We start from the raw sequence: 12,360 nt of genomic DNA, 5'->3' as shown, positions 1-12,360 counted from the left end.
CATGATGGATACAAGAAAACAACTCGTGTGTGGTCCAACTTCTGAAAGTAGCTAGGTCTCCGATGCCCATAATGCATATACCAACTAACCTGTTAAGCATCCCATTGATTACATAATGCGGTTGCCAAAAATTACGTGTTTAATAGGCACACCCATACAGCAAGAAGGACAAACGAACAATAATTCGAAGCACGGCCGATGGCATATGGTCAGTAGTTAGATGGTTAGTAGGATAATGGTATTTTCCGGACCATCGGGGTTCAAGTTTTAGACTTGACATCGGCACTCGAATTTTTTGGATTTATTTCAGATTTTCCGATTATGTGTATTTAGTGGGAGGATACGTTCCGTGCGTGAGCGTCTGCGTTGTACCAGGGACACTCACCCACTCGATCGGCCACCGTGTTTAATTTTTGGACCCGACGAGCAGTATCAGCATTCATGTTCAATCGCCGAACACCCGGCACGATAAATAAAAAAATTCGTCAGATCGTACACGAGGGCGGCAACGTGACCTTACCGATGTCTAACGTGACCTTTGGTGCCCGTCCTAAGCATATAATTGAGGGAGCAACGCACACGAGGTAGCCGGCTAGTGAGGGTGAGGTGGCGATGTCATCGGCGGTGGAGGCGGGGGCGGAGGTGGTCATCGTCGGCGCCGGGATCGCAGGGCTGGCGACCGCGCTGGCTCTGCGGCGGGCCGGCGTGGGCGGCGGCGTTCTGGTCCTGGAGCGGCACGCCGAGCTGCGCGCCACGGGCGCCGCGCTCACCATCTTCCCCAGCGGCTGGTTCGCGCTCCGCGCGCTGGGCGTCGCGCACAAGCTCATGTCCCGCTACGACGCCTACGAAACGTGCGTCGTCAGCTTTGCCTTTCCTTGTTCTTAGTACAGTATATATCAACAAGAGAAAACAAAATTACTTTGAATCGATTCTGTTGCTGCATGCAGATTTCAGGTGACCAATCTTGAAAATGGAGCTACTCAGGTGTTTCGCTTCGCTGCACGCAAAAACAGGTCTGTTGGTGACACCTGTTGATCGAGTCGATAGCAGAACTAATACTAGCATAGACATAGAGAATCTGATCAATTTGGCTGCTAAACCAATCGATGCAAAAATGAAGCGGCGAAATCAAGGCGAGGCCGGCGGATCGAAAGGCGCTGCTGGAAGCGCTCGCGGAGGAGCTCCCGCCGGGCACCATCCGCTTCTCGTCCAAGCTCGTCTCCATCAACAGCGAGACAGCCGAGGAGGAGGGTTCGCCGGAGACCTCCGTTCTCCGGTTAGACGACGGCACAGTGATCCGAGCCAAGGTAATACACCAAGCCACACTTAATTAATTGTAGTCGTGCGCATCTGCTAGTACTCGATCATAGCCTAAGTCGTCTTGTCTTGTAAACGTCGTCCAATCCACCATCAGGTGGTGATCGGGTGCGACGGGGTGCACTCGGTGGTGGCGCGGTGGCTAGGCCTGTCGGAGCCGGTGACATGCGGCCGGTCCGCCGTCCGCGGCCTCGCCGTCTACCCGGACGGCCACGGCATGAAGAAAGAGCTCCGGCAGTTCCTCTCGGCGGGCCTCAGGGCCAGCATGGTGCCCATCAGCGACACGGAAGTCTACTGGTTCCTCGTCAACAACACCGTCGCCGCAGCGGAGGAAGAAGCCGGCGCGGACCCGGCCAAGATCCTGCGGGAGGTCACCGAGAACCTGGGGAAGCACATGCCGGCCGAGTACCTGGACGTGGTGCGCCACTCGGACCACAAGAGCGTCTCGTGGGCTCCGCTGCTCTACCGGTCGCCTTGGGGCATCTTGACGGGCCCGGCCGCTCGCGGGTCGGTCACGGTGGCCGGCGACGCGTTCCACCCCATGACGCCGGACCTTGCGCAGGGCGGATGCTCGGCGCTGGAGGACGCGGTGGTGCTCGCGCGCGCCCTGTCGCGGGCGGCCACGCCGGCGGAGGGGGTGGCGGCCTACGTGTCGGAGCGCCGTGGCCGGGCCGCCTGGCTGGTCGCCGGAGCCTACCTGTCGGGCTGGGTCCAGCATGGCGGGATCAACAACGCGCAGGAGGGCCTGCGGGGGTACCTTGTCAAGCTGTTCCGTGACTTGATCTTTTACAGGTTCATCTTCCCCAAGCTCGCCGATACCTTGTGGTATGATTGCGGCGATCTGGTGCCCCCGCCGTCCAAGGACAAGGGCAAGAAGCACTCAGAGTGACATCGTGTTTACTACCTCCGTCATGGTTTATTGGTCCCCTTAGTATTTTGTGCTAAACTTTGATCATAGATTTAACTAAATAAATAATAATGCATGTTAGCAAAAATTATATCCTTGGATTCGTATTTGAACATAGTTTTGAGGGATATTATTTTTGGTTACATGCATTAATTTTTTTAGTTAAATCTAAGGTCAAAGTTTGGCACAAAATACTATGAGGACCAATAAACAAGGACGGAGGTAGTAATTACTGCTAAGCCACTGCGGCCTTCGAATTTATTGTTACTGCGGTCTGTTTGCATTAGAGCATGATTAATAATATAGCCGGTTGTAAGGAGTAGACATGTCATCTATAGTCAACCTTATAGCCGGCATGTACAATAATAAGTTTTATATGTGTACTACTTCATTAGTAGTTGGCATAACTTACAACCTCACAAAGCGTCTTGGGTCTCGTGTTAGAGCCGGCTAGTAACCAAGAGCCTGATTCTCTTCTCTCTCCTCCAACTAAGCAAAAATATAATATTCTAGTCCTTATAGCCTGCTTATGTCACCTTATTGTACTTGCTCTTAGGATCTCGATCTATTCTTCTCTCTAGTTTCAGTGTTACAGAGTTCCACACCTGATACACTCGCTCCACAGGAGCCTGTCTTGGAAAAGAAGAAGAAAGGGAAAGGTAGCCAGCCGTGCCGTTTGCCGTGATCCAAGCCCGGATGCTCTCTTGCTTGCGCGTGCTGCCTTAAGTAGTGTTCAGCCATTCCGGACCCACGTACTGGCAGTTCGGGTGTTTGATCTGAGGTGGCCTGTCGATGACGCGGCCTCTGCCCTGATTGGTGGCATGCCCTTGATCTGTCGCCAGTGTGTCGCGGTTAGCTGCCTCGGCAGACGTCCTGTCGCCCTTGGGTGTGGTTATACTTGAGACACTGACATCCCCTTCCCCTTGAGAGCATGCTTGTCCCCAAGCTGCTACAGCAGGGGTAGCGAGCCTTGAGCGCGAGAGCATCCTCCCAGTAGCGTCCCACAGATCATAGTCTGACCAGCGAACCAAGTATTGCTCGCGGTGACCGGTAGGGGTCTGTCGCCAGCACCTGTCTAGTAGCTCAACGGGAACCAAATCCGCAAAGTGAGGTATTGGCAAAGTAGCGGAGGCGTCTGTACCTGGGGAGAGTACTTGTCGTAGTTGGTAGACATGGAATATCGGGTGGACCTTCGATTCTGGCGGCAGCTCCAGCTCATATGCGACATGATTGATCTTGCACATCACTTTGAAAGGGCCAGCATATTTGAAGGCCAGCTGGTGGTTGGCTCGGCGATGCACTAGCGATTGCACATATGGTTGCAGTTTGACGAAAACATCATCCCCCACAGTGAATTCCTTGTCAGTACATTTCTTGTTTGCCCGTAGTTTCATGATGTGACGAGCTCGGTGCAGATGTTGCTTCAATACTTGATGTATTGTCTTCCTCTCTTCCAAGCAGTCCAGTGCTGCAATTTTGTAGGTTGATGCCGCTTCGATTCCCCCAATTTCTGGGTTTGTGGTCGTATAGAGCATGAGAAGGAGACATGTCTAAAGCAGATCTAGTGGTGACTAGAGTTGTACCAGAACTCAACAAGTGAAAGGAATTGGCTCCAGTGATTTGGGCAGGCGTGGATGAAACATCTGAGGTATATCTCGATGCATTGATTGACCCGTTCCGACTAGCCGTCCGGCTGCGGATGATATTGTGTGCTCATGTTGAGTTCAGAGCCGATGATGGCGACCAACTTGCGCTAAAACTTGCTTGTGAAAACAGGTTCCCGATCGGAGATGGCAGCCTTGGGCAGACCATGGAGTTTGTAAACATTATCCAAGTATGAGCGTGCTATCTTCGCTGCCATGTTCATTAATGACATGCCCGAGATAGGTGATCTGGCATTGACCGAGGGCACATTTCGATTGCTTCACTTGCCAGTGGTCGCTCCGAAGCAGCTGGAGCACTTGCCGAAGGTCATCCACATGTTGTGCTAAGGTTTTACGGAAAACCAGAATGTCGTCGAAGAACAGGATGACACAGACTCGCAGCACTGGTTGAAGTGTGGAGGTTACAACACCTATGAAAGTTGGAGGAGCAGCAGCTAATCCAAACGACATAACCAAGTACTCCCAGTGACTAGAATGTGTTGAGAAAGTCGTCTTGTACTCTTCTCCTTTCGCCAACCGTATTTGATGGTAGTCCGCGTGAAGGTCCAACTTAGAGAACCAACAAGCTCCGACCAATTCATCGAGCAGTTCATCTATGACCGGGACAGGGTACTTGCTGACGATCGTCATTGCATTAATTTAGACATCGGTAATCCACACACAGCCGCCGTGTACCATCTTTCTTTTTCGCAAGAAGAGTTGGATAAGAAAACATATTGGTGCTCTTTTGGATGATGTTGTCGCAAGCAGCTCCTTCACCTGGCGCTTAATCTCATTTTTGATCTCTGGTTTGTGCCGATATGGTTGCAAGTTAATAGGTTGCGCCCCTTCCATGACTGGGATCCAATGGTCACAAGCACGCTGAGGCGGGATTTCTTTTGGTTCTTCGAAAACATATGTGTATTGTTCCAAGATGTGACGCCCCCGATTCAATCGTACACTAATCATACACGCAAATGTGTACGATCAAGATCAAGGACTCACGGGAAGATATCACAACACAACTCTAAACACAAATTAAAATAATACAAGTTTTATATTACAAGCCAGGGGCTTCGAGGGCTCGAATACATAAGCTCGAAAACACAAGAGTCAGCGGAAGCAACAATATCTGAGTACAGACATAAGTTAGACAAGTTTGCCTTAAGAAGGCTAGCACAAAAGCAACATCGATCGAAAAGGCAAGGCCTCCTGCCTGGGAGCCTCCTAACTACTCCTGGTCGTCGCTGTCTTCATGTGGTAGTAGGCACCCTCGTGGTAGTAGTAGTCGTCGTCGAAGGTGGCGTCTGGCTCCTGGACTCCACCATCTGGTTGCAACAACCAGAAAGAAGAAAGAAGGGGGAAAAGGGGTAGCAAAGCAACCGTGAGTACTCATCCAAAGTACTCGCAAGCAAGGATCTACACTACATATGCAACATTATCAAAGAAAGGTTGTATATGTGGACTGGGCTGCAGAAATGCCAAAATAGAGAGAAGGCCTAGTCCTATCGAAGACTAGCATTTTCTGGAAACCACCATCTTGCAGCAAACAGGAGGGAGTAGAGTAGCATAAGGTAAAGTAGTAGTGGTGTTATCAACCTCGGCCAGAGATCCTTTCTCGACTCCCTGCGAGAAAGCAATCCCAGAGCCATACTATCCAATTATCATCACAATTCAATTCTCATCACCAGCAATTCTCATCACAAGTATCCAGTTCTAGTTGTATCGATCGGGATACAACTCCGAGCGTCCGTTACCGTAGGACAGGCTATCGATAGATGTTTTCTTCCCTGCAGGGGTGCACCAACTTACCCACCATGCTCGATTAACGCCGGCCGGACACACTTTCCTGGGTCATGCCCGGCCTCGGCTAAACAATACGCCGCAACCTGTCCTAGGCTTAATAGAGAGGTCAGCACGCCGGACTAAACCTATGCCCCCAGGGGTCATGGGCCATCTCCCCGGGAACTCCTGCACGTTGCGTGGGCGGCCGGTGAGCAGACCTAGCTACCTCCTTAAAAAAGGTAGGAGCTTACCAGTCCAACCCGGCGCGCGCCGTTCAGTCGCTGACGTCTAATAAGCTTCGGCTGATGCATACGACGCAGAACGCCCATACTATGCCCACGTGATGGCTAGTGCTATCAGGCCAGAGGCCCCTTGGATCAAATATCCAAATCGTAGTGGATTAGGAACGCGTGGTAACAAGCAGAGACTCACGAAAGATGTGACCCCGTTGCTCCGTCTCGAGGACTTGCAGCAAGGGCTAAGAATGCCCGGCCATGCCTCGTAATTATCTCTCGGGCACCTTCCAGGTCAACCCGACTCCACATCACTCGCAATTATGCTCGCGTGGGTACCCCTCAGGGTCGACCCGTCTTTAGTAACATGGTTCACTGTAAAGTCATAGTAAACATAGTAACTGTGTGTCTAAACATCAAGGGGAAAACCCGAGGAATCACCCTCGGTGAATTCTACTCGATGTAATCATCAAGGTGAACTTAAGAGGAATCACCCCCGAGGTTCACACTTGAGGGGTTGCACGACAGAGTCGTATCGGAAGTGGTTAAGGCGGAATCACCCTCGATGACCACGACCGAATAGCTACACTACAGGGTTAAAATCAGAAGTGCTGTAGAGGTCTCACCCTCGGCACTCGATAGTAACCCAGCAGTGTCGAGCAACTAAGGGGAAAGTGATGTGCGTTGCCGGGGCCTGGTCTTCGATCCCGTTGATCGGGTCTTCAATGATGAAGCAGGGGCAACAAGGACAAGGTGGGGGTCACTGATGGATCACTAACCAACCTATACTAAGCAGTCTAGGATAAGCAGGTAAGGTAACAATAAGCAGGCTATGCATCAGAATAGGAGCAAACAATAACAGTAGCAAAAACTAATGCAAGCATGAGAGAATGGAATGGGCGATATCGGGATGATCAAAGGGGAGGCTTGCCTGGTTGCTCTGGCAAGGAGGGGTCATCGTTGACGTAGTCGATCATAGGGGCAGCATCAGTCTCGGGGTCTACCGGAGAGAAGAGGGGGAAGAAACAGTAAATATAAAGCAAACATAGCATCACAAAGCGTAACAAGGCAATATGCTGTGTCGGGTGTGACCTAACGTATGGCTACACGATATAGGTGAAGGGGGAATTCAACCGGGAATGTATTCCCGGTTCCGGACCTGTATCAGACAGATGGCCGGAGGGGGTATGTTCCATGTTCAGCATGCTAGAGGCATCTGACAGGTAAACAGACCACATGTTCGGATTCATTGGATTTTTCTGAGCAACTTTCATATAGAAAACATTTTCATCCGAGTTATGGATTGTTTTATATGAATTTTTAAAGATTAAACCATTTTTTGGGATTATTAAATTAATAGAAAAAGGAATATGATGTCAGCATGATGCCATGTTGACATGAGCAAGTCAACAGCGGCTGTACAGGTCAAACTTGACATGTGGGTCCAGCGGGACCCACAAGTCAGCCTCTGTGACTTTAACAGTGTTAATTTAGACTAACAGAGGGTTAATTAGGGGGTGGGCCCCAGGCGTCAGTGAGTGTTTTAGGTAAACTAATCATTTTTATTTATAAAACGTTATTAGACTAATAAAACAGAGGGGGGCCCACATGTCAGTGGCTGGGGGCTGCCCCGTCAGCACGGTTGACTGGTCAAACCAGTCAACAGGGGTCAATGGGTCCACTAGGGGCCACCAGTCAGTGGCACGGGACGGTGCCACGTGGGTGCCAGCTCGGCACCGGCAGGAGACGCGCCGGAGCTAACTCCGGCGACCATTCCAACGGCCGAGCGAACAGGAGAGTGGCGGGATTCATCCATAGGTGGCTGTTTCACGCGCGAGAGGGCGCGTTCGAACGAGCGGAGCTAGCCGCGTTGAACCGTGGTGGTTATGTGGCCGGAGGTGGCCGGAAACGAGGCCGGCGACGAGCTACGGCGGCGGCGCGTATGGAACCTCAACGGAAACGGCGCTACGGAGCTCGGCGGAGCGCGTGCGCGTGTTCGTTGTGCTCCTAGGGGCTCCAGGAGCACGGTGCTGTGCTCGGCAAGCATTACAACGGCTATGGCGACGGTCATGAGCTCATCGGCGGAGAGGTGTTCGGGCGCGGCAAAAGCGGCGGCTGCGGCTACTGGGAGAGGCCGGAGAGAGGGGGAGGCGATGCGGCTGCTCACCGTGAGCCTGTAGGTGTGCGTTAGCGGGCTCGGGGAGGACCAACGGCGGCGAATCGGCGCTGGAGACGAAGACGGCCGCAGGAGGAAGAAGGGGTCGTCGGGCTCACGGTGGTGGCTCCCTTCTCGCTCTAGTTGATGCAGAGGGTGTAGCCGAGGACAGCGCGTCTCGTGGACGTGCTGGCGAGGCACGGGGTGGCCGGTGGCCGCGGCTACGGCACATCCATGGCAATGGAGGCGTCGGTTGAGGAGGGGAGGGGATCTGGAGAGCGAGGGAGAGAGCGACGAGGGGGAGAGGGGGCAAGTGGGCGAGTGGGGAGGGAGCCCGAGGCGTCGTGGCTGCCCTTATCCTCCCCGCGGTGCCTGTAGCGGCATGGCTGGCGAGGTGGTTCGACGGCGACGTGCGCGCGCGGTCGCTTGCACAGTGGAGGGGAAGGCGACCCGGTGGGGGTGTGTGGGCCACATGGCCTATTGGGCTGCCAGGTGAGCTGAGGCCCATGGGGGGGCGCGGTGGCCAGCTCGGCCAGTCGGCCCAGTTGAGGGGGGGGGGGCTTTTCCCTTTTTTTAAAAAAACTTTGCCTTTACTTTTAACAACTTTCGGTTATAGCTATTTTAGGCCATTTAGACATTTTGCAAAAAATGTTGGCTCACCACCAATATTAACAAATGACTATTTGCCACAAGATGAACATTTTAGATCTCCTGTCAGACAAATAAGAGTTTTTGACTTTAGATTGGATTTGAATTTGAATCGGTGATTTGGATCAAGTGAAGATTAGCAACAGTAACAAGGATGACAAGGCATCATTAGAAGGGGATTATTGTAGCATGATTCTCGGGGTGTTACAAATCTCCTCCACTACAAGAAATCTCGTCCCGAGATTTAAGAGGCGGAGTAAGGGAGAGAGACTCGGGAAGGACAGAGCTCAACACAAGATAGGTACCTCGGGGCTATCTCAGTGAACGTGGCATAGAGGCATCTCTCAAGTTGAAATCCAAGAAAGTCATCGAGAGCAAGGTAAGAAGGTGCAATAAGAAGCTTCAACTTGGTAGGCAATCATTCGTTGCCTGGAACAGAGGGTGAAAGGGGTTCAGAGCAATGGGAATAAGTATTGCATCTGATACTAGAATAGATCGCCTCTCGGAAGGCGGCTCGGGATTTTCATATGAAGCCAAGCGTGAGAAATAACCTTAGAAACAAGGGTGTACAGGAGAGTCAGGTTTCGATCTTGTGGAACTGTGGGTTATGGGCCCAACATGTGGGTTAAAAGCAGGAAGGCGCTAACATCTTGAATGGTCATGATAGCAAGGCAGATCAGAGGATAGCCTGTCAGTTATGTTGGCAACAAAGTTTGGTACCAAGGGCGTGGGACGAAGAGAACCATTTTCCTGCTCGTAAGACGAGGCGGACTAATAGGCAAAGTTCTCGTCCAACGGTGGTTACCGGAATGTCATCAACAATAGTAACAGGGTCTTACTGACAGAGTTGTACACCGAGGTGCTTACTTAAGCATGGATTTATATCTGGCCAGACAAGTTAGATCACAAGAAAGGTTAAACAAAACAATGGAAAGGAAAATGTGATTATCAGATTAAATAGACCAATGGCAAGGAAAATGTGTTTATACCCAAGTGTTAAGAGTATAACTTTCCTAAGGAAAGGCAGAGCATGATAGGGCTCCAAGTATTAAGCCGTTTAGACAAAGGGGCAAGGAATTTATGAGGTTTACCCATACAATGGTGTTTGGATAATTGATCAAGAACAGTTAGCATTGCGCTCCCAATGTTCTTGTTGATGATCGGAGTACCACACACATGCTTCGGGATAGTGTTGACATGGTCATCGGGGAAAGGTCAGACTTTGGATACACAAAGGATCCCGTGGGAACTGCTAGAATAGTTCGTACAATTTCATCATTGAAAGATGAGGATGTGGCTGATGGGTTCAGCAGCAATCCATCGACATGTCAAAAGGATGTAATGCCAAAATGATATGAACAAAATTGTGTTACGGGGGAAGGTAAGAATGTTGTCGATGATAACCCAAATCATCGAGGGGCACAGATGGTATTTCTCATCATGAATTCGATTGATATCCTGGAGGAGCATCAGAATGTTGATGATGATCATGACACATTTGTCGAGAGATTTCATGAAGACCTAATCGATCGGTGATGACATCAAGTCAAAGGAAAGATGAAGCAAAAGGTTATTGGAACCACAGGTACGACACAAACTCAAAATCAAGCTTGTTGTTCAAAGATAAATGATATGACGAGGAAGATCGACGTAGACTTAGCTCATCATCGAAAATTGTGCTCCGGGAAGAAGGACCAGGTAGCATAGTTAAAAGTTACCATGGTAAGGATATAGCCGATCAGGCTAGGAATGACTTGAAGGATTATTAAACTCGTAAGCAACAAAATTACTTGGAGTTATAGAATCGGAGTGTGGAATCGATTCACTTATCGGCGTTCTCGAGTGACTAACAACTCAAAACCCAGGGAAATCTGAAATCGATGAGAAGCAATACCAGATGAAGACTCGTAGGAAGCAACACGGTTCTTTGTTATTCTCAAGATACCGGAGGGTAATACTCGAAGGTAGATCAAAACAGAGGTTGCGGAGATGCATTTATCTGCAGAAGACAAGTGCTTTAACATGTCCGAGAAAAGGAATCAAAGGGGAACAATCATGGTCAGAACCACGGTTGCAAAGGATCAAATCCTAAATATAAGATGATCTTATACCAAGTGGATAATTAATTTTAAGAGAAGCTTCAATGATAAGATCTACATCGTGTCCATGGGCATGAACACAAAGTTCAAGGTCGACTCCCACTTCTTCAATGCATATCATTTCATTTACTTCTCACTTTCGATGAAGTTGTAGTGTTGAAAAGTTATCTGGCAAAACTTCAGAAGTGTATGACGCTTAAAACTCTTGGGTTCACACGGATTAGGGAAGGCATAGGTTCAACCCTTAGGGGCATCTTAGGAACATATACCGCGAATTTCAAGAATAATTGACGCAAGTTCGAAGGTTGAGTATGGCTGACAAAAGCAAAGGATACAAATTTACGAAAGGCATTATGTATCAAGGGAAGAGCTCTCAAGGTTAATGAATATTAAGGACATTGTCGGATAATAATCCAACCAAGGATATAGCGGTCCATAAAGGATCTGATGTGAGTATCGATACTCAACCAGAAAAGGAAAGAATGCAAAGGCATCGGATTATAGATATATCTGGATAACTTCAAAGCTTGAATACAAAGGAATCATGATTTTCATATCAGAAGATCAGAAGCAGAGGCTCTAATCAAAATATAATTGAGTTGAATTGATATAGATCGACAATCAATCAAGGTTTCAATAGCCAAGAACAAGCCCATGTTCGGAGTGACATTTGAGCCGGAAGGATGAATGCTAGGATCTGATTGAGGATTTCGAGCATTCGCAACATATTGGATGAAGGGACTCGAAACGATAGAGACATAGGATGTCAACGGAGATTACTAGAAATATGGAATTAACCATAATGCCGACATGGAAGACTTTCCAAAGCAATAGGTTGCAAAAGATTCTCGGAAGGTCGGATAGCATTTCGGGATATTTTGTGAAACACATGAATAACTAGGACTGAAAAAGTCCTGGCTAAGTGTGAGGAATTATTCGAACATGTATTCATGCGGAAAAGGAGCTGCAAGGCAGCAGGCACAATGGATTCTCGGAATATCGAAAAGTATTCCAGGGTATCTTGTAATAACAAGAGCAATTGGAAAAGAAGGTTTGGACGGCAAGTGTATGCAGCTATCCATGGGGATTTATCGGTGGTAGGTGTAGGACCTTGAAGTATGTCTAGAGGGGGTGATTAGACTACTTGCCCAATTAAAAACTTAACCTTTTCCCAATTTTAGAGTTTGGCAGATTTTAGCAATCTTTGGACAAGTCAAGCAACCATCACACAATTCAAGCAAGCATGCAAAGAGTATATAAGCAGCGGAAATTAAAGCATGCAACTTGCAAGAATGAAAAGGGAAGGGTTTAGAGAATTCAAACGCAATTGGAGACACGGATGTTTTTGTCGTGGTTCCGATAGGTGGTGATATCGTACATCCACGTTGATGGAGACTTCAACCCACGAAGGGTAACGGTTGCGCGAGTCCACAGAGGGCTCCACCCACGAAGGGTCCACGAAGAAGCAACCTTGTCTATCCCACCATGGCCGTCGCCCACGAAGGACTTGCCTCACTAGCGGTAGATCTTCACGAAGTAGGCGATCTCCTTGCCCTTACAAACTCCTTGGTTC

At 49.5% G+C, this 12,360-nt stretch overlaps 1 protein-coding gene across 1 annotated transcript; it reads left to right on the top strand.

Annotated features, from left to right (window-relative positions):
• Positions 1-495: 495 nt before the first annotated feature.
• On the top strand, positions 496-2,647 carry LOC119311766 (monooxygenase 2-like). The gene is made up of 4 exons (XM_037587467.1): positions 496-851; positions 948-1,013; positions 1,121-1,307; positions 1,415-2,647. The coding sequence occupies exons 1-4, from the start codon at positions 613-615 to the stop codon at positions 2,204-2,206; spliced, it is 1,284 nt and encodes a 427-aa protein (XP_037443364.1). The 5' UTR covers positions 496-612; the 3' UTR covers positions 2,207-2,647.
• The last annotated feature ends 9,713 nt before the right edge of the window (positions 2,648-12,360 follow it).

This window comes from Triticum dicoccoides, chromosome 5B (assembly GCF_002162155.2).
Source record: "Triticum dicoccoides isolate Atlit2015 ecotype Zavitan chromosome 5B, WEW_v2.0, whole genome shotgun sequence".
NCBI classification, from domain to species: Eukaryota; Viridiplantae; Streptophyta; class Magnoliopsida; order Poales; family Poaceae; genus Triticum; species Triticum dicoccoides.
This window is presented reverse-complemented; position numbering and strand designations above follow the sequence as displayed.